The 22,998-nt window shown below is 45.2% G+C and overlaps 1 protein-coding gene across 1 annotated transcript in view; it reads left to right on the top strand.

Annotated features, from left to right (window-relative positions):
- Nucleotides 1-22,998, top strand: part of UST (uronyl 2-sulfotransferase) — a 293,697-nt gene that overhangs the window by 178,457 nt on the left and 92,242 nt on the right. Inside the window, exon 5 of the mRNA XM_032339286.1 lies at nt 14,502-14,655. Coding sequence (XP_032195177.1) covers nt 14,502-14,655 — 154 coding nt within the window. The remainder of the gene's footprint in view (nt 1-14,501; nt 14,656-22,998) is intronic.

The raw sequence follows: 22,998 nt of genomic DNA, 5'->3' as shown, positions 1-22,998 counted from the left end.
TAAAACAAGTCCATATATATACTGACCACTACGCACACTTAAAAAAAATGTGAACCAACATAGATCATTCTGAATAAATTATAGTAATTTATACTCGAGCAAAATTAAAACATATCTTCCTATTTTCCTTATGAAGGAGATTGTTGTAAGTAATCTTTCCTCTGCTATATCCCAATAATCTTACTTTCCTATTAGTTTTCAGCTGGAATGACTGCATCATTTTTTAATTTTTTCTGTCTGGGTTATGCGTCTATTTGATCATGTATGAGTGATGATACTCATTTCTATGTCTCTGACAACTGCTTAGCCCTATAGAAAAATTACCTTTGTAGTTTCTAGTTGTAGAGGTCTGTGAAGTTCTCTGCCACTTCCTAAAGACAACAACCTACACAATGCCGCTGAGTGGCATTCAGGAGCATTTCTGCAAAAGCCACATTCGGAGCCTACAGCTGAGTTCTGGTCCGTGGGTAGCCTCACAGCATCTCCATGACCTTGAGAGCAGGGCCCAGTTCCTTCTGATTTCTCCTTCCTTCATTCCATCTTGTTCAATGAACACATTTTTGCACTGAGGACCCTCTGTCTCCTGTATGCTCCTCCAGGACTGGGGCATCCCCAGTGAACTACAAATGTTTTCCTTGGAGTTGCCTGGGTGGTTTAGTTGGTTGTCTGCCTTCGGCTCAGGTCATGATCCCGGGGTCCTGGGATGGAACCTCACATCAGGCTCCCTACCCAGTGGGGAGCCTGCTTCTCCCTCTGCCTGCTGCTCCCTCTGCCTATGCATTCTCTCTCTCCCTCTCTTTCTCTCTCTCTGTCTTTTTTTTGGGGGGGAATTTTATTTATTTTTTTTAAATTTTTTATTTTATATAAACATATATTTTTATCCCCAGGGGTACAGGCCTGTGAATCGCCAGGTTTACACACTTCACAGCACTCACCATAGCACAAACCCTCCCCAATGTCCATAAACCCACCCCCGTTTCCCGTCCCCCCATCCCCCCAGCAACCCTCCGTTTGTTTTGTGAGATTAAGAGTCACTTACGGTTTGTCTCCCTCCCAATCCCATCTTGTTTCATTCATTCTTCTCCAACCCCCTTAACCCCCCAAGTTGCATCTCCACTTCCTCATATCAGGGAGATCATATGATAGTTGTCTTTTTTCCGCTTGACTTATTTCACTAAGCATGATATCCTCTAGTTCCATCCACGTTGTCGCAAATGGCAAGATTTCATTTCTTTTGATGGCTGCATAGTATTCCATTGTGTATATATACCACATCTTCTTTATCCATTCATCTGTTGATGGACATCTAGGTTCTTTTCATAGTTTGGCTATTGTGGACATTGCTGCTATAAACATTCGGGTGCACGTGCCCCTTTGGATCACTACGTTTGTATCTTTAGGGTAAATACCCAGTAGTGCAATTGCTGGGTCATAGGGTAGTTCTATTTTCAACATTTTGAGGAACCTCCATGCTGTTTTCCAGAGTGGTTGCACCAGCTTGCATTTCCACCAACAGTGTAGGAGGGTTCCCCTTTCTCCGCATCCTCACCAGCAGCTGTCATTTCCTGACTTGTTAATTTTAGCCATTCTGACTGGTGTGAGATGATATCTCATTGTGGTTTTGATCTGTATTTCTCTGATGCTGAATGATATGGAGCACTTTTTCATGTGTCTTTTGGCCATCTGGATGTCTTCTTTGCAGAAATGTCTGTTCATGTCCTCTGCCCATTTCTTGATTGGATTATTTGTTCTTTGGGTGTTGAGTTTGCTAAGTTCTTTATAGATTTTGGACACAAGCCCTTTATCTGATATGTCGTTTGCAAATATCTTCTCCCATTCTGTCAGTTGTCTTTTGGTTTTGTTAACTGTTTCCTTTGCTGTGCAAAAGCTTTTGATCTTGATGAAATCCCAATAGTTCATTTTTGCCCTTGCTTGCCTTGCCTTTGGCGATGTTCCTAGGAAGATGTTGCTGCGGCTGAGGTCAAAGAGGTTGCTGCTTGTGTTCTCCTCAAGGATTTTGATGGATTCCTTTCTCACGTTGAGGTCCTTCATCAATTTTGAGTCTATTTTCGTGTGTGGTGTAAGGAAATGGTCCAATTTCATTTTTCTGCATGTGGCTGTCCAATTTTCCCAACACCATTTATTGAAGAGGCTGTCTTTTTTCCATTGGACATTCTTTCCTGCTTTGTTGAAGATTAGTTGACCATAGTGTTGAGGGTCTATTTCTGGGCTCTCTATTCTGTTCCATTGATCTATGTGTCTGTTTTTGTGACAGTACCATGCTGTCTTGATGATGACAGCTTTGTAATAAGAGCTTGAAGTCCGGAATTGTGATACCGCCAACTCTGGCTTTCTTTTTCAATATTCCTTTGGCTATTCAAGGTCTTTTCTGGTTCCATATATATTTTAGGATTATTTTTTCCATTTCTTTGAAAAAGATGGATTGTACTTTGATAGGAATTGCATTAAATGTGTAAATTGCTTTAGGTAGGAAAGACATTTTCACAGTATTTATTCTTCCAATCCAGGAGCATGGAATATTTTTCCATTTCTTTGTGTCTTCCTCAATTTCTTTCATGAGTACTTTATAGTTTTCTGAGTATAGATTCTTTGCCTCTTTGGCTAGGTTTATTCCTAGGTATCTTATGGTTTTGGGTGCAATTGTAAATGGGATTGACTCCTTAATTTCTCTTTCTTCTGTCTTGTTGTTGGTGTAGAGAAATGCAACTGATTTCTGTGCATTGATTTTATATCCTACACTTTACTGAATTCCTGTACAAGTTCTAGCAGTTTTGGAGTGGAGTCTTTTGGGTTTTCCACATATAGTATCATATCATCTGCGAAGAGTGATAGTTTGACTTCTTTGCCAATTTGGATGCCTTTAATTTCCTTTTGTTGTCTGATTGCTGAGGCTAGGACTTCTAGTACTATGTTGAATAGCAGTGGTGATAATGGACATCCCTGCCGTGTTCCGGACCTTAGCAGAAAAGCTTTCAGTTTTTCTCCATTGAGAATGTTATTTGCAGTGGGTTTTTCATAGATGGATTTGATGATATTGAGGTATGTGCCCTCTATCCCTACACTTTGAAGAGTTTTGATCAGGAAGGGATGCTGTACTTTGTCAAATGCTTTTTCAGCATCTCTTGAGAGTATCATATGGTTCTTGTTCTTTCTTTTATTAATGTGTTGTATCACATTGATTGATTTGTGGATGTTGAACCAACCTTGCAGCCCTGGAATAAATCCCACTTGGTCGTGGTGAATAATCCTTTTAATGTACTGTTGAATCCTATTGGCTAGTATTTTGTTGAGTATTTTCGTATCTGTGTTCATCAAGGATATTGGTCTATAGCTCTCTTTTTTGATGGGATCCTTGTCTGGTTTGGGGATCAAGGTGATGCTGGCCTCATAAAACGAGTTTGGAAGTTTTCCTTCCATTTCTATTTTTTGGAACAGTTTCAGGAGAATAGGAATTAGTTCTTCTTTAAATGTTTGGTAGAATTCCCCTGGGAAGCCGTCTGGCCCTGGGCTTTTGTTTGTTTGGAGATTTTTAATGACTGTTTCAATCTCCTTACTGGTTATGGGTCTGTTCAGGCTTTCTATTTCTTCCTGGTTCAGTTGTGGTAGTTTATATGTCTCTAGGAATGCATCCATTTCTTCCAGATTGTCAAATTTGTTGGTGTAGAGTTGCTCATAGTATGTTCTTATAATTGTCTGTATTTCTTTGGTGTTAGTTGTGATCTCTCCTCTTTCATTCATGATTTTATTTATTCGGGTCCTTTCTCTTTTCTTTTTGATAAGTCTGGCCAGGGGTTTATCAATCTTATTAATTCTTTCAAAGAACCAGCTCCTAGTTTCGTTGATTTGTTCTATTGTTTTTTTGGTTTCTATTTCATTGATGTCTGCTCTGATCTTTATAATTTCTCTTCTCCTGCTTGGTTTTGGGGTTTCTTTCTTGTTCTTTCTCCAGCTCCTTTAGGTATAGGTTTAGGTTGTGTACCTGAGACCTTTCTTGTTTCTTGAGAAAGGCTTGTACTGCTATGTATGTTCCTCTCAGGACTGCCTTTGTTGCGTCCCACAGATTTCGAACCGTTGTGTTTTCATTATCATTTGTTTCCATGAATTTTTTCAATTCTTCTTTAATTTCCTGGTTAACCCATTCATTCTTTAGAAGGATGCTGTTTCGTCTCCAAATTTGGGTTCTTTCCAAATTTCCTCTTGTGATTGAGTTCTAGCTTCAGAGCATTGTGGTCTGAAAATATGCAGGGAATGATCCCAATCTTTTGATACCAGTTGAGACCTGATTTAGGACCAAGGGTGTGATCTATTCTGGAGAATGTTCCATGTGCACTAGAGAAGAATGTGTATTCTGTTGCTTTGGGATGAAATGTTCTGAATTTATCTGTGATGTCCATCTGGTCCAGTGTGTCATTTAAGGCCTTTATTTCCTTGTTGATCTTTTGCTTGGATGATCTGTCCATTTCAGTGAGGGGAGTGTTAAAGTCCCCTACTATTATTGTATGATTGTTGATGTGTTTCTTTGATTTTGTTATTAATTGGTTTATATAGTTGGCTGCTCCCACGTTGGGGGCATAGATATTTAAAATTGTTAGATCTTCTTGTTGGACAGATCCTTTGAGTATGATATAGTGTCCTTCCTCATCTCTTTTTATAGTCTTTGGCTTAAAATCTAATTGATCTGATATAAGGATTGCCACTCCTGCTTTCTTCTGATGTCCATTAGCATGGTAAATTCTTTTCCACCCCCTCACTTTAAATCTGGAGGTGTCTTCAGGTTTAAAATGAGTTTCTTGTAGGCAACATATAGATGGGTTTTGTTTTTTTATCCATTCTGATACCCTGTGTCTTTTGATTGGGGCATTTAGCCCATTAACATTCAGGGTAACTACTGAGAGATATGAATTTAGTGCCATTGTATTGCCTGTAAGGTGACTGTTACTGTATATTGTCTCTGTTCCTTTCTGATCTACCACTTGTAGGCTCTCTCTTTGCTTAGAAGACCCCTTTCAATATTTCCTGTAGAACTGGTTTGGTGTTCGCAAATTCTTTTAGTTTTTGTTTGTCCTGGAAGCTTTTAATCTCTCCTTCTATTTTCACTGATAGCCTAGCTGGATATAGTATTCTTGGCTGCATGTTTTTCTCGTTTAGTGCTCTGAATATATCATGCCAGCTCTTTCTAGCCTGCCAGGTCTCTGTGGATAAGTCTGCTGCCAATCTAATATTTTTACCATTGTATGTTACAGACTTCTTTTCCCAGGCTGCTTTCAGGATTTTCTTTTTGTCATTAAGACTTGTAAATTTTACTATTAGGTGACGGGGTGTGGACCTATTCCTATTGATTTTGCGGGGGATTCTCTGCACCTCCTGGATTTTGATGCTTGTTCCCTTTGCCATATTGGGGAAATTCTCTCCAATAATTCTCTCCAGTATACCTTCTGCTCCCCTCTCTCTTTCTTCTTCTTCTGGAATCCCAATTATTCTAATGCTGTTTCGTCTTATGGTGTCACTTATCTCTCGAATTCTCCCCTCATGGTCCAGTAGCTGTTTGTCCCTCTTTTGCTCAGCTTATTTATTCTCTGTCATTTGGTCTTCTATATCGCTAATTCTTTCTTCTGCCTCATTTATCCTAGCAGCGAGCGCCTCCATTTTTTATTGCACCTCATTAATAGCTTTTTTGAATTTCAACTTGGTTAGATTTTAGTTCTTTTATTTCTCCAAAAAGGGCTTTTATATCTCCCGAGAGGGTTTCTCTAATATCTTCTATGCCTTTTTCGAGCCCGGCTAGAACCTGAGAATCGCCATTCTGAACTCTAGATCTGACATATTACCAATGTCTGTATTGATTAGGTCCCTAGACTTCGGTACTGCCTCTTGTTCTTTTTTTTGTGGTGAATTTTTCTGCCTTGTCATTTTGTCCAGATAAGAGTATATGAAGGAGCAAGTAAAATACTAAAAGGGTGGCAACAACCCCAGGAAAATATGCTTTAACCAAATCAGAAGAGATCCCAAATCGTGATGGGGGAGAAAGGGGATAAAAAGAGGTTCAGAAAGGGAAAAAAAAAAAAAGAAACAATTAAAAAAAGAAAACAAATTTTTAAAAAGTATAAAAAAGAAAATATATATATATATTAGATAAACTAGTTTAAAAACGTTAAAAAAGAAAAAGGTAAAAGTTAAAAAAAATTAGCAGAAGAAGAGAAAAAAATATTGAAAAAGAAAAAAAAATTAAATTAACTGCAAGACTAAAGAATCTTGGGGAGAAAGCCATGAGTTCCATGCTTTGCTTTCTCCTTCTCTGGAATTCCGCTGCTCTCCTTGGTATTGAAACTGCACTCCTTGGTAGGTGAACTTGGTCCTGACTGGATTTCTTGTTGATCTTCTGGGGAAGGGGCCTCTTGTAGTGATTCTCAAGTGTCTTTGCCCCAGGCGGAATTGCACCGCCCTTACCAGGGGCCGGGCTGAGTAATCCTCTGGGTTTGCTTTTAGGAGCTTTTGTTCCCTGAGTGCTTTTCGTAGAGTTCCGGAGGACGGGAATGAAAATGGCAGCCTCCTGGTCTCCGGCCCGGAGGAGCCGAGAGCCGGGGCCCCACTCCTCACTGCGCCCTGAGAGAACAGCACCCAATTACTCCCGTCTCTGTGGCCTCCTGCCACGCTCCGAGCTCACCGAGCCTGCTACCGGTTCAAGGTAACCCCGAGCTGAGAGCTCACTCCTCGGCTCTGTCTCTGTAGCCGGCTTCCCTGTTCTAATACCTGTAAGCTCTGCAACACTCAGACACCCCCGATCCTTCTGTGACCCTGCCAAACCTGAGGCCATGCTGATCCCGCATGGGCTTCACCCCGGTTTAGCCTCTGGAGCGATGTCCCTCAGCGGAACAGACTTTTAAAAGTCCTGATTTTGTGCTCCGTTGCTCCGCCACTTGCCGGAGCCGGCCCCTCCCCCCACCCCGGGGTCTATCTTCCCTTCGCTTTGGATTCATTTCTCCGCCAGTCCTACCTTCCAGAAAGTGGTTTATTTTCTGTTTCTAGAATTGCTGTTCTTCTCTTCGATCTGCCGTTGGATTTGTAGGTGTTTGCAATCTTTAGATAAGCTATCTAGCTGATCTCCTGCTACCTGAAGTAGTCTCAGCCTGCTACTTCTCCGCCATCTTGACTCCTACCCCTCTCTCTGTCTTAAATAAAATATTTTTTAAAAAGTTTTCTTTGCTTTGAGGGAAGTGTACGCCCTCATTCCCTTAAAGAAGAATGGCAACAAAGTGTGAAGTCTTTAGAAGAAAGGGTCATAGCGTGCCCCCCAAGGGAGGTGGGAGAAAGTGTGGAAGGACATTCTAGAACAGGAGCCCTTGCTGCTGGGATATGAGGGACGGGCCAACTTTAGCCAAAGGGGAAGGGCATTGGTGGCACAGGGCCCAGCATGAGCTAAAGCCAGAGAAAGAGAGTGGCCGAAAGGAATTGGAACATAGGAGCCCAGGGGTGGGCAGAGCAGGAAAGGATGACAGTTAAGAGTTTTAAGCCAGGGGTGGAGGGGTGAACTGGCCTGAACATCTCTCTCCTTCAAAAAGCTCATGCACTCTTACCCTCTCCTGCCACCCCATAGACAAGAGGCTCTGGCTTCAGGTAGGGCACCTCCACGAGCATGAACAGAATGGCAGATTGAGCCTTACTACTTTACAAGACCATGTTAATCCCACTGAATATGGGAAGTTAAAACATCAGCTTTTCTTTTAACAGGGAACAGCTTTAAGGGAAAGGTTTTAGGTATAAATGGCAAACTGGGTATGTAAATAAAGCCCTCAGTACACAACTCACAGAAAAACCACCAGGTCGGAATGCGTTGAGGGCTTTCTCATGCTTTTAAAAAAAGGAGTCCTAGGGGCACCTGGGTGGCTCAGTGGGTTAAAGCGTCTGCCTTCAGCTCAGGTCATGATCTCAGGATCCTGAGATCAAGCCCTGCATTGAGCTCTCTGCTCCGTGGGGAGCCTGCTTCCTCCTTCTCTTTCTACCTGCCTCTCTGCCTACTTGTGATCTCTGTCTGTCAAATAAATACATAAAATCTTTAGAAAAAAATAAAAATTAAGATTAAAAATTTTTTTTTAAATTAAAAGGAGTTCTATATTTTAAATTATAAGGCAAAGAGATAATTAAACTACTCTTAAGAACCCTACCCCGATCATTGCTAACAGCCATATATATGGTTGGCTTGGTTCAAGATAATGAGGTTATTAAGATAAGACTTGACACTGTAACTTAATATTCTTTGTTGACATTTGATTTCTAATCTTCCTTACGTTCTTAATGTGCAGCAAAATACTTGCTAGTGAGCAGAACATAAGAAAGGTCTCACCTCCCTTCCTACAGCCTGTGCCCTTAACTGTTGTGAACTTCTGAAGTGTGCAGCCTTATACCAAAAAGAATTGCCCTCTATTTCTTTTTTTTCTTTAAGAATGTATGGCATTCTTATCTTGAAATATACACACTGTGAGCGATGCAAAATGTTATCCTGCAAGCTCTTGGCATTTAGGTAGTCAACTGGCTTCATTTACTCATCATCCAGGCATCTTGCTCTATTCCTTCTTTTCCCTAATTTTAGACCTGGAAGGACCATTTCACCATATCTAGCTTTAGTAATTCAACCACAGAAAACAAGAGTGAAAAAGACCAAACCAGTGTTTTCGTGGTTGTTTCAGGGAAGGCTTCCTGCCAGGGGAGAGGAGCAGCTCCAAAGCCAGTAGAAATTTCAGGCCGGTTGGGATTCGTGAGGGTTAACACGAGACTGCTGTTTTCACATGGCTTTTGAACTGCTTAAAACCTTGAGCCCAACAAATGCTTTCCAACTGAACCACCTGGAGAATTGAGTCAGAATGACCACGGCCTAAAAGATGCTACTCTTTGTTGTGATGTTTTAAGAGAACTTTTTAACATTTGTGTACTCTGGTTTCCTGTGTCCGTTCCCAGAGCTAAGCAAGATAATTACAACTTCTGAAAAAGTTCAGCCTCAGTATCCACGAAATCTCTTTAAGGGTGTCCCAGATCCACACGCTGCAAAGATTGTGACAGTTCAATTTACCTTCCCCTCACCCCCACTTTTTTGTTTGTTCGCTAAGTGTTTTGTTGGGGAGAAGAGGCAGTAACCTTCCAGCCTAGAGCCCCCCTCAACCCCTACCTGGTGTCTCTCAGGGTAGACCTGGGAAGGGCTGGGTGGGAGCTCTGCGCTGTCAAAATAGTCCACGCGCATTACAGGACACATCAGTGCGCTCAGTAATTTCCAGCTACAGTCTCAGCACCCTCTTTCCACCACAGGCAACGTTTCTTGTTTCTGATTCAGGACTCCCTCCTTTTTTTTTGTTTATCTGCTCCTGGTGGCTCCAACGCCCACAAGAATTCGCAAAAGCAAAACATTTAAAATCAATCAATCACTCAAGAAGCAGACAGGATGCGATGGGCGGCGAGGGGAGGCATTTTGGATACTTTCAAGGCCTTCCCTTAAGGCGAGGCCTTCATCACGGGCCCGAACAGAGGCTGCCTTCTCAGGGCACTGTTTAACAAAACAAATCCGATCTCACGGATTCCATAATTCGGTTGGCTTTCCACATCTTTCTTCTGAATGCTGACTTGACATTCTCTTTAGCAAAGCCATCCGCTTTAACCCTGTGCCCTGCCAGTAATGGTGACAGAAGTCTCCAACTTTGAAGCTAGGGATTGATATCAGCAGTGGTTGAACACTTTCTCTCCCTCCTTAAGCATAGCCCAGAAGTTTGATTTTATGCTATTTATAAACACTGCTGGACCAGAGAAGGCGCTGTATCCCTCACTTTCCTCTTTCCCTGAACCAATGCTGTTGCTCAGTGGACACATAAACCCACCTGCTTTGGAAGCCTGATGAAGATTAGTATCATCTGGACTTTTCCCTGAGTGCTCCTCACTGCACACCACCGGAGACCTTCCCCCTTATGGAGTCACCTTGTCTCCTAGCAAGACGCCTAACCCCAGGGTCCCCCTGCCCCTCCCTTCCCACCATTTGTCCCCACTTTCCATCAGCATATGCTTCTACCTTTCTTCCCCAAGGACATGCCACAGAGCAGAGGAAGCTCAGTGTCTTCTGCTTCTGTTTTGTGTGGGGGGCCCTATCCCCAGGCGGCCAAGAACCCAAGTGCCCGCTGTCTTTGGTTGTGAGGATGGGGCGGGGGGGGACGCTTCCAACCCATTACAGCAAAGGACCAATAAATAAGCATTCTTCCCTTCTTCCTTCTGCAGGCAGCTCCTCACCCTGCTCCCCAAACAATCACATCCTTTTCCGTGATGGCTTTTCTCTCACTTCAAAATGTCTCCTCCCGGGCGCCTGGGTGGCTCAGTGGGTTAAGCCTCTGCCTTTGGCTCAGGTCATGATCTCAGGGTCCTGGGATCAAGTCCCACACTGGGCTCTCTGCTCAGTGGGGAGCCTGCTTCCTCCTCTCTCTCTCTCTGCCTGCCTCTCTGCCTACTTGTGATCTTTCTCTGTCAAATAAATAAATAAAATCTTAAAAAAAAAAAAGTCTCCTCCCTCACTGACAGGAATCAAAGCTGGCCTCTAGCCACAGGGTACTTGTCATGTTTTAATATAGGTAACAGCACAAGGATAACCTCTGCTTTTAGGCCAGAGGTGAAAAGAAGATATACTTTCAGTAAAGTGGAAATTGCCAGGGGCCAAGAGGAGGGAAATATAAGCTTGGGTTTGGGATGATGAGAAAGGTCTGGGGATGGGTAGAGATGAGGGTTGCACAACAGTGTGAACATACTTAATACCACTGAATTGTACACTTAAAGATTTTGTGTTGTGTATATTTTACCATAATTTTTAAAAAGACATAATTTCAAAAAAAAAAAAAAGTGTTTCCACCTCTAGAAAACTGTGCTATAATGGGAGGACAAAACAGTCTTAATTCCCTCGAATAATTTTGGTCATAAGTCTTATGACCAAACTAGGCAGACTATCCTCAGCCGTTTGATGGAAGTATACCCACATGCTTTACATAACCATTGGAGAAAGAGCTAATGTTGTATGGAGCAGATATGGAAGAAAATCTCCAGAATGAGATATTTAGGAATGCACGAGAGAAAATGAGAACCATGTTGTTATTATTCCAGGATGTAAGAGAATGACATCCTGCTTTGGCTCTTCATCTTCTCATCAAAAAACAAAATAAAAAGAATATGATAAATTTGCAAAGGGTCCGAAGGAGAGCCACAGGGGTAATTACAGAGTTGATAAATAGGACGTATGAACAAATGTTAAAGAAATTGGAAATACCTGCTATTTTAGGATGACTTAAAAGACAGTTTCAAATAGTAACTGTTGTGGTGACCAAAGGACAAGAGTGTGTGTTGTTAAGAGAAGGTATGGCCTGACTCCTAGGCTCCAGTGTGTAGGCACAGCACAGAACCTAGCCTCAGCTCTGGTCAGCACAATTGTCTAGAGTTCCATAAAGACCAAATTAGAAGTACGGATTTAAAAAGGAAAGGAAGTTAAGTCTGAAGACGACTGCCAAAGGAATTTTCAAGGAGAAACACAAACAAAAGAATTTAAAGGAATTAAAATTGAAGCTGAAAAGTTGTATAAAGAAAGTTAAAAGTTATATAAAAAAGTTTAAAAAAAAACATGAAGAGAAGCCAATTCTTTAGGTTGAGTGGATCAAACAAAAGGAAATGCGCATAAAGGAAGATTAGGAATTTTGGCTGTGTGACCAAAGACTCCTCAACTGTCAGGTTGGCTAATAGGATTGGGCTTCTCCTGGAGGCTCTGGAAACTCTTCAGAGTTGAGAACAGAAGGCAGAGCGTTGTGCTGTGTGAGTGGTGGTGGGGCCACCAGTGGCGGGGGGGGGGGGGGGGGGGGGGGGGGGGGGCGCTGTGCAAAGCATTCACTCTCCAGCATACAAGCAACAGCAGTAGGTTCAGGGAATCGAGAGACCTTCTAAGGGTGACCAGGAATTCTGACTAGAATGAGAAAGTATGGAAGGAGGAGAAACCGACTTTGAGAGAGGGCAGGATGAGGGGGGAAATTTGTTTCATGGGATACGTGGGTGATATTCTGGCCTCTTTGGCATAACTGACATGCCACCCTAGTTTTGCCAGTTTGGGAGGGAGCTCTGCATCCTAGAAAAATGACTGGGGCCAGCAACCTGAAACCATTATTATTATGGATTTCTGGAAAGTGGGAGATATATGTCAGACATCTCTCTATAGTTAAAAATGTCGAAAGAGTGGCTGTTATTTTATCTGATACTTAACACAACATTCCTGAGCCATCTAAAACTTCTGTTTGGGAGAATTATTCTGGAAATCTTGCAGTGGGCTACAGAGTGCGACTGGGAACAAGTCACCCATGCTCAGGAAGCCATGTGAGTCCTCAAGGCCACAGCGTGGGGGGTGGGGGGTCGGGGAAACAGACGGCTGTTGCCAGTCTGAGAACCATCTCACATGACAGGGCAGTTCTGCTGATGAGCGGTGATGGTCCTTCTTCACATGAAGACAGAAGGAGAGCTGAGGTTTTTTAAAGCAGGGTGCCATTGCCTTCCCGTCTGGAATGTGTGCTTTGTCTTCCTGATCCTAGCTTTATGACTTCAGTTGCTGCTTATCATAGATAGGAAAGGCTCAATTCAATTAAAAAGTGGAAGATCCGTGCGGGATGATAGTGGCTAGCCACCTGGGCACAGCTGATTTCTGAGACTTGTTAGCTGCCGTGCTCATGAAGTCAGGTGGATGTCACCTGCTTAGATCTGGGAGGTGACAAGGTTCATATGGGCGTGGCTAACCTTACTCCTGAGCAGCTTGTTTTCCAAGGTGGAGCCATCCAGGAGTCCAGAATGTCATTCATTCATCCTGGGGACTGAAATGCCACCACCAAAGAGTCATTTCTTTTGGTACCTTTGGATTCTTCTCTCTGAAGGTTCACTTGCAAAATTCAGATAAACCAAGGATGACATTATGTGCATTTATACACAAAAAAGGATCAGGGGCTTGTCATGTCAACTTGCTTCTGCAGCAGAGCCTGTGAATGCAGCATTAACTTCCAGCTTAGAAGCATACACCCAGGCCGTCATGTCTTTGTGGTCTGAGCACCTACTGTGTGCCGCACACTGTGCTAAGGACATCGGTCCCCCCTCCAGGAGGTGGCAGTCTGATGGGAGAGGCAGACCCAGTCACACAGTGCTGGAGAGAGGGACAGACCCAGCATGGGACTGACTTGCAGAGGGATGGGACTAATTCTGGGCTGGGTTTTGAAAGGTGACAGAGTCTGCTAGCTGAAGAGAGGGGGTAGGCTGGTGTCCATTTGTTTTCTCTGAACTCCTTCTGATCCCTGACAGAATGTCGAGGTATCCTCATCAGAAAGTCGTGGGGTCACAGGGTGAAAGGAGCCTGTGCATCCTTCAGAGCAAGACCTCTGCCCAGAGCCTGGAGTGTTCTCCCAGGATCCTCGGGGTTACTATTTTCAGGCAGGTTGAAGAGAAAGGGGAGGAATCCTTAGAAACAAGTCAGCCGACCTAATCATTTTGCTTTGCGAAGGCCTTGCCCTCAGGCTAGCATTCAGAGCATGTGTTCAATCCCTTTGTGGAAGGCATTCAAATGGAACACCTAGATACTTGCTTCCTTTTAATCTAAAACCACTCACCATCACTTGAGGAAAATTATATTGATTTCTGCTGTGTTCACAATGTCCCTTACGTTATTACTTTGCTCAATTCTGGAATCTTCTCTCTGTGGTTCAGAGCACAGCTTATGGGGCCAGACTGCCTGGGTTCGAAGCCCGGCTCAGCCACAAACTACTCACACTCTCCCTCCCCAGGTGAAGGTGGGAATGCTTTTGGTTTCTACCCCATGGAGATGTCGTGAGGCACCTGTGAGTTGGTCACAAAAGGCGTTTACAACCAAGCAACAATAAATATTGTGTGTGTTTAAGAAATATTGGCTAATATCACCCACTTCCTGGAGAGCACCTTACCTGAGACTGTTCTAATCAGAATGTAAGAATAAAACGCCTCTCCCCCAGCCAGGAAATCAGAATTTATCAGATATTCTCTGGAGGGCCAGCCACCTGCCGGTGTGTTTGGGCCAGACACTGGGAATACAAAACCCAGCCCAGCGTGCCTCTGTCCCCAGGAGCGCACAGCCTAGTGAGAAAACCCCAGAGTTATGCAGTGCGCAACCTGCACAGCAGTACAAGGGGGTCCTGATGTTCTTCCTCTTCTTCTACACCTCCCTGCTGACCATTCAAGTCGTTCGCATAGAGCCACGCCACAGACAATCCTCCAAGCCCCCCCCAGCAGACATTTCCCACCCATAATAAAGTGCCCATCGGGAAACACAGCTTGCTGATGGCATTGTTCACTGGGACCTTAGCAGATGGGGTCCTCTCGTGAACTAGAGGGGAAACAACATCTAAGTGGGCTTTATTTTCCTCCGGAAGTGACAGATTGTAACCAGCTCCGTGTTTGTGTGCCTGTGCTAGGTTTGGAGGAGACCAGCCTGTCTATATCAACATCATTAGAGACCCCGTCAGCCGGTTTTTATCTAACTATTTTTTCCGTCGATTTGGAGACTGGAGAGGGGAACAGAATCACATGATCCGCACCCCCAGCATGAGGCAGGAGGAGCGCTACCTGGTAAGTCCTGTCCCATCAAAGAAGCTGTCCTTGCCCTGCCCTGGGCATTTCTGTGGTGTCCCCGTGACATTTCCGTGGCACCCTCCTCAGGGAGCAAGTTTTTGCCAGTGAAAAGTTAATTGTCCCAGATGACCCAGATCCTGAGAACATCTTCTCAAATGACTTGCTAATCTTGTTTTTCTCAGTTTGTCTTTAGCGCTAGGTTTTAGATCCTAGAGAAGAAAAGAACCTTTCCTAGAGGATCCCGACTGGTGCTGTTGTTGTTTAGATGTCGTTTAGATGAGTCTTTCTTAGTGGGTCACAAAGTGTTTTTCTGTGAGTGAAGGGGGTTTTCAAAGGAGACCCTGTAGTTCCATTAAGGATATGGGCACAAGCGTGACTATTTATAGGCTGTCTGATGTCAAGTCCAGGTTCTTGCCACTATGGCACAACAGAATCAGGCTGTCTTGACAGAAACTATCTGATCTTTCTGGACCTTGTTTGGGGACCCTCAGCTCTGTGGGGTTGTGAACTTTGACCCCAGTAGCTGTTCTACAGTGCAGAGTTGGGAACAAAAAAACAGAGGGCCAAGCGAAGCATCTTTCCACCAGCCCCAGAGCCAAAGTATCTCTCTTACCTGCTTATGACCTAGATTGACGAAAGCTTGCTGACTAGCCGAGAGTCTGGGGTCCAGAAGCAGAAATCCTGGTTTGTGTGTCGGAGGGAAGCTGTTGGGGTCACCAGATCCATCCTAGGCTGTCCGGTACAAGCAGAAGGAGCAGAAAGGAATGAGGGGTTTGTGCAACTCTGCTCCCAGGGCAGGAGAGCGACAGGGAGTCTGAGCCTGCTGCTGCCAAGGCCACAGAGCATCCTTGTACCAAAGGATGAGGGTTGTGACTCACAGGTCTAGCTTGTGGACCAAACTTCTCTTTCCTCATCTAATTTTGTAAAATGTAATAAGAGTATGTGTTTGGAGTTTGGACACATTTTGGATGATGTCCCTTTCGTGTCTTAAAATCCATGAGTGGAGTTGAGAAAACTGAGAAGCCCAGAGGTTGGGTCTTATCTGGTGCGAAACAACTCACTCATAGCTGGGCCAAGACCAGAAATGAAGCCTTGCCCCTCACCATTCCGGATTTATTCAATTATCTAATGCTTTAATGAAATATCTCTAAAGCGGCTCTTTTTTTTTTTTTTTTTTTGAAATTTTGATGGCAGAAACTCAAATCTTTTTCTTTAAACTACATGTTACGAATGTGGCTACATATTTTATTATTCTGCACCAGTACATTTTCAGAGTATAGAATCACATACCAGTATGTGAGGCAGGTCAGGTCCAAGCACCCAGAGTGTGGTTCCTCTAGGACCCACCAAGAGGGTCCTTGGCTTGAGGCAGGTTGGAAATCAAATGCGAGCCAGACTTCAGTGAAGGTAAAGCAGACTTTACTGAAGATCTGTAGAGAAGGAGATCTAGACGGAGCATCTGGGAGACTTGGAAAGGAATGAGGGAGTCTTGTCTTTGCTTGGAGTCGGGGGTTTTTAATTGGCTATTATGGTCCTGTACAGGTGTCCTCTGAGACCTCCAGGAACTGGTCAGAATGAGGACAGGGTCCAGGGGTTCTTTGTCAGGCACACATTCCCTGAAGCCAGTGGTCTTGGTGTGGAGATATCTAACTCCAGTGCAATAGGCAGACCACTGACTGGTCCCTCCCTAGAGACCATCTGTTGTGCTGGAAAACTCCAAAGATGTCATTATCTCTTTGTCCCTTACAGGGAGGACATGTGTGAAGGTAAGATATGTGTAGGGAGGGGGGTGCAGGTCCTAGCAAGAATGGCAGCAGGAAAAGAAGCAAATGGGAGAAAACCAGCCTTTTCTTTCATGAGGGCCCCGCAGTGGGTGTGCGTGGGACTTATTCAGAGATCAGCAGGGAGAACTGTGTGGCTGGTCAGAGTGAGTGGTGGGGCCAGGAGAACAGCAGGAGGAGAATTCCGAGAAGTCAGCGCTAGAGACAATAATCGAGCCCTGGGAGTCACTCCAGTTTCTCTAAGTGAGCTGGGAAATAACCTGAATGACCCCAAATCCAACATACCATAATCATTGACTCTTTCTCCAACATCTCCATGGGAAAGCCTGAGCCCTTCTCCCAGCAGGGGATATATCATCCCGTTGGCCTTCAGACATTCTCTGCAGGTCTTCCCCATCTTTCTAGGAGCTGGGACCTTCTTCCTGCTCTAGACCTGTATCTGGCAGATCCCGGATGCTTTCCCTGCAAGTCTCACAAGGCTCCTCACACTCAAGGTGTCCATATGGCTCTACTGAATGGAGTTTGTAGGATGGTGACCCCAGAGTTATGCAGTGCACAAGCTGCACAGCTGTACAGGGAGGTCCTGATGTTCTTTCTCTGTGCTCTCTGTGTGGGGGATATCTTTCCTCTGGGTGAGATCATGTCTTAACTTCTCTCCTGTCCTCCCAACTTTCTATAAGCTCTTTGAGGATAAGATAGGATCAGAATTCCATCTACATCCCTGGCACCCAGAAGAGGGGCTGAAATACTGGAGGCCTAAATAGCACTCTACTTACTAAAAAACAAACGTATTAATATGGAAGTTGAGGGCAGTTCTCTAGGTTTTTCTACCCTGTCATGTTTTTGTCATCCTGGAAAGCATTGCCAATAACATAGGTTTTCACACATTCACACACAGAGTAAGTCGTCATCACTCACCAGAGAACTTGTAAACAGGAGAGAAAAAAAGTAATGGTTTAGATTAAAAATATATATAGAGAGAATATTGAATGCTGGTAGTCGAAGCAAATCTTCTATGTTTGAAGGGCAGGGAGCTTACTTTATGGTGTGATCTGAGAGATCCTAGGGAAACTTCCTGGCCTGGAATTCTACCCTTAGAGATTTGAGGGGCTCCCTTTCCCAGTGTAAGCGCCGCGTCCTGGGAAGGGCCTACATCCGATGAGCTGATGTCATTCCTTGGCAGGGCCCCAGCAGGAGAACACTGGGCTCCCCAAAGCAGCAGAGGGAGTTATCAGGGGAGCATGGAATAAAGAGGGGAGCCCAAGGGACACGTGACTCCTTCCTGACCTGACCCCAGCCTGACCCAGTTAGAAGACTCTTTTCCTGTTCAAAGGGTAGTTTGTTTATTTGGAAATAAGACAGTCTTTTGCTTTTTTTTTTTTTTTTTTTTTGAAATAGCTGAAACTTTTTATTTCATCTCCTTGGTCCATTAAACCCTTGAAATAAAACGGCCCCCTTTCAGAGGCTGTCCTCATTTTGGCAGGCCCGGGTGGTCAGTTGTTTGACTCAAAAGAGGGTGTTGTTTGTGTCTCGGTAGGGTGTAGGGCAGCTGTGAGGAGACCGCTGGCCCCTCGGCAAGGCCCTCCCTTGGGGGCAAGGGCCTGGAGGGGGGATGCACCGGGGATCCCACACCCAAGGAGGCAGGCGTGGTGGGCCACCCCCATGGGGCGGTGTGATGAGGCCTTTCCCCAAACACTGCACGCACACGGAGTCACGGGGGACTGGCCCGAAAAGGGGCTACTGATGTACCCACATTATTCCAGGTCTCAGCGCTCAATACCACTTGCTTTATCCAGTTGCCAAAACTCAGCCGGTTCTGCTCCTGGCCCTGAGCCTCGCAGGACTGCTTAGCATACAGCTGAGAGAGGGCCAGGGATCGCCGAGCCTGCCCAGGGGATGAAATAATATCATCTTGCGATGCTGGGTAATTTGGAAGAAAGTGGTAAAGGGTAAAGGGATCCTAGGATTTGCAGGGTCCCTGGAGGTCATGAGGAAACTCTTGTTTCACAGGTAGAAGAATGCGGCCTGGGTCTAGGGGTGGGTCCAAGGCCCTGCCAGGAGTAGAAGCCTGGCCTCAACTTCACGATATATTGTTGAATCACTGGGATCTGATGTTTTCTTCCTACATAGCAAAGGGGGAAGAGATCTGGGCTGGGCCAAATCCTATGCTTTTTCAGCAAAATCATTTTGTCTGACACATCTTTACAAAGACACAGCTGATATAACTCCTCCCCCCCCCAAGTTTTCAAGCGTCTTATAGCTATTTCCCATATTTTCTGAAAACAATTAGATTTTCTAGAAGTTTCTATTTCTTTCCAAACCATGCTTCACTTGGATTCACCAAAAAATAATTTCAAAATAAAGTGCTAGAACAGATACAAATTCAACTTCTAGCAGCCATGCCATGGAAAGGCACTTCTCTTGGGCTCATTTCTCTTGGTCTAGAGCCAGAAACTTGGCTGCCCAGGGCAGAGGTAGCTGACTCCTTTTTTGGTTTTAGAATCCTAAGGTGGGCCAGAGCTGAGCGTAGGCACACTGGGGTACATCCCAGCACAGACTTTCTCCAGCTCGAGTCCAGACTCCTTTATTTCCAAGGCAAGGAGATCCCTGACACCCAGAATATCCTTAATGAAAGAATGAAGGCTGCTAATGAAATGCAACTGTCCTGATTGACAAGCAATTTACAAGAGCATCCCAGGCCTGCAGAAGCCACTCCCTTTTCCAGTTGCCGAATTTCCCTTCAAATGGATTTCTTGCCCCGGCATTTCCACTCAGTTACACCTGTGTGATTTCTATTTGCCTAAAACCTGGCCCGAGGAAAGTTTCATGATGGAGTGTTCTGTAGAGATACAAGCTTGCACTTTCCAACTCCCCAAAATGTCAGCTTGGCCTCCTGACTCAAACTTATTGCAAATTCAGTCAACAACTCTTCCACGAGATGAACCTCCATTTGAAGAGCAGGGAGAGGAGATTTTCCCAGGGAGGAAACTGCCTCTGTGGTACTGTTTATTCTGCTTGGCTGTAAAGCGTGGAAAGTAATGCATGTTTAAAAGAAAAGATCCATAATTTACAGCTTCTTAATTCATAAAGAATTCAGTGAATCATGTTGGCCCCATTGGATTCTGGAGAGGTCTGAAAACCGGCCAGCGTCAGCAAAGGTTTTCAGAAAGCTATGCATTTTAATCTGCTTGAAAGTTTTGGACTCTGAATGTCCTTTAGCTTTGGAAACGTATATGTGAAATGCTCTCTTCTGGAAATTTCCACTCTGTCCTGACCAGCTAAGACTGTCCTGTGAATGAAAACTTGGGCTTTGCCTCTGTCTCTAAAACATCCTTCTCCTTAACGGAAGAAAACAAATCAGGGATTTGGATGATCTGCTTTTTAAGTATTTGATTAAATATATCTTCCGAATTTTTGAAAGTACAGAAGTAATACTCCATCTCCAACTAGTTCTGACTGGGCTTATGATTACGGTCAGAGGTAACAGCCTTGCCCGGTGAACAAGCCAGTGATTTAGCCTCTGTGAACCTCACTTTTCTCATCTGTGCGATGAGAGAAATCTTGGCCCCTTTTGTCACAGGGTTATTGGAAGAATAAAGTAAACCTTCTATACAGACACACACTGAGAGCTGAAAGTCTCCTACTAAACATGTTCTGGCATTGGTACTTTCATTCCCCCGGCTCTCTCCGTGGCTCCCTGAGACCGAAACAGACTATTTCTTCTACAGACAGGGGTTCCTGTTCTCCTGTGGTTCAGGCCACAGAGGGCCGTGTCCTAAACGGTGAGGTCCACCTCTGCCAAGATCTCAAATGGCCCCACTAGACCCCTTCCCCTGGGAATCTGTTTCTAAGGAAACTGCTTGTCTTTGTGTTCCCAACAGCTGAGGACAGGTTTTGATCCCAGCCCACTGGCATGGATTTGTCCCATGTTTATTTACTTGGAAACCGAAGCAGCTGCGGGCATAGGACTATAAGTCACAGAGGCGACACGCTCTGGGCTCCTAAGGAGCGGGAAGGAAAGTCATGCTGGGCCCCAAAGCCCTCACAAGCCATCTGGGCCACACAGAGGACAGAGGAGTCCCCAGTCCAGAGAAATGTTCTTGAAATCCATCTGTCCAGAGATGTGTTCAGAGCAGTCCCAGGCCTCATTAGAGCCAAAGCCGCTTGTGGGGTTCAGCAGTATGTAGAGAGCCACCCCCACAACGTCGAGAGCTGCCAGCAAACAGAGATGATGGGGGGCATAGGAGCAGGAGAGGCAGGAGAGGTAAAAACAAGAAGGGGTCTGGGAGAAAAGGCTGGCCAGGAGCCTTGTAAGGGACAGACAGAGAGCCTCCAGCTGCTGCTCGAGATGTCACCAGATGGCCCCCGTCCAGCATGTGGTGTCATGGGTTAGTTTGCTCTCCTCGTGGTAGCTCACTGTCCTCCAGCACCCCCTGGGGTAGGTGTCAACACCCACCCCTTGGCCCCCCATTACAGGCTCAGAAGGCCAGCCCAGAGAGGTTACGTGGATAGGATCAAACCCTGAACATGAGGTGGTTGCATTGGGCCACAAGGGCTACAAGATGCTCAGATCCCCCTGGGGTTGCGTCAGGGGTCAGGGAGCAGAAACGTGAGGGTGATTATGACGATGTGCCTGGTGATAAGGACAGAAGGACCATCGCGGCCAGCAAAGGTCAGGAGGTGCCATGCAGAGCCTGGCCCATGGGAAGGGCAAGGGGCAGAGTGGAGCCCAGGCTCACGGTAGGACTCTAGAAGGGGCTCAGAACTGGGGCAAGGTCTAGCCACCATGTTATGTGGGCGCCAGTCGGCCCCGGGGTTCCCAGCTCCCTATTCAGCCCTGCACTCTCCTCTCCCCTGCGTCAGCGGCCTCATCTGAGGATCCCCCAGGGGGGCCTGGTGGTTCTCTTTAGTGCACATTCCAGGCCCTGAGTGATCCTGGTTCATCCAGTTGGTCACTGCGTCCGGTTGCCTCTACATTGTGTTTGGCTGTCCCTGACCCAAGTCTCCTCTCTGCTCTGGTCAAGGGGGGGTCGTCAGATGGAGGGGGCAGGATGGAGCTTCCCATTGCCAGTGTGACAATTTCCCACACACTTAGTGGCTTCAACAACAGAAATTTCTGATGGTACATTTCTGTAGCTCAGAAGTCTGCCAGATCATACGAGGCTAAGATCAAGGTGTTGGCAGGTCTGCATTCCCTTTTGGAGGTTCAAAGGGAAGACTCACTTCCTAGTTCATGTGGGGCGGACAAAATCCATGTCCTATGGCTGTAGGATTGAGATCCCATTTTCCTGCTAGTGATCCAATGAGCACCATACTCATTTTCTAGAGGCATCTGTATTCCTTAAAATGTGGTCCCCCTTTTCTACCTTCAAGGCCACCAAGGGTGAGTTGGGTTCTTCACCTGCCAGGAATCTCTCCTCCTTCCCCCTCATTCCTTTAACCCAGCTGAGGAGGGTTCTCCACTTTGAAGGAGTCCTGTGATTAGGTCGTGCTCACCCAGAGAATCCAGAATAATCTCCGCATCTCAAGGGCTATAATTTTAATTGCATCTGCAGAATCCTTTTTTGCTACATAAGATACCATATTCACAGGTTCCTGGGGATTAGGGTATGGACATCATCAGGCCCATTATTCTGCCTGCCACAGGGTCGCCAAGGACTGCAGTTCTGAGGGGACTGTGGAGGTGATGTGATGACAGGCGCTTGAAACTCGACACGTCCCATCCGTAGGTGGGGGCTCACATCTGCTTGCCCTATGGCATGCCACCAGGCAGGGGCACCAAACCGTAGCCTCCCTGCCTCTGGTCTGCAAAACAAAGAGACCAGTCATTCTGGTGTTTTTCCTTCTACCAGTGACTCATCATCCATCTGTCCCAACTGTCCATTTGTCATCTGTTATTCAATAAACATTGATAGTACTTTATGTCGGCACAATAATAGAAACTGGAGATAAAATATTAAGCAAAGATAGACTCTGTGTCTATTCTTATATAGCTCAGAGTCCTCTAAGCGAGACAGGCATTAATCCCCCAAACACACAAATGCACGTGAAGTAGTAACTGCATCACATCCTATAATGCAGAGATGTGGCACAGGACAGGCATAGAATGGGGCCCTGGGCATGTCTGGAGGTCAGAGAAGTGATGGTTGAAATACCTGAAGGCAAAGAGGAGATTAATATCCAGACAGAGGGAACAACACATGCAAAGGGCCTGTGGCAGGAGGGAGCACAGTAAGCCGAAGGGGAGAATGAGGGAAGCTGGAGCAGTGTGAGCACAGGGAGGAAAGAAAAATCTGAATCCAGTAATGTGGGCAGGCAGGGGTCAGGCCTTATTAAAGAACACTGGGAAGACACTTGGGATTTAAAGCAAGGGAGACATGTTTATGTAGGATCCTGAAACTTGCACATTTTGAAAAAAAAAAAAAAAAAAAGAAAAGAAAAGTAGCTACAAAATCCAAAATAGGGACGGACTCCAAGTATATGTGAGTATACAGTTAGTTCGAGGCTTAGTGCACAGTTGTAATTGGGAGATAAATCAAGGAGCCAGGATTATGGAGTA

Source organism: Mustela erminea, chromosome 4, assembly GCF_009829155.1.
Source record: "Mustela erminea isolate mMusErm1 chromosome 4, mMusErm1.Pri, whole genome shotgun sequence".
Classification (NCBI taxonomy): Eukaryota; Metazoa; Chordata; class Mammalia; order Carnivora; family Mustelidae; genus Mustela; species Mustela erminea.
This window is presented reverse-complemented; position numbering and strand designations above follow the sequence as displayed.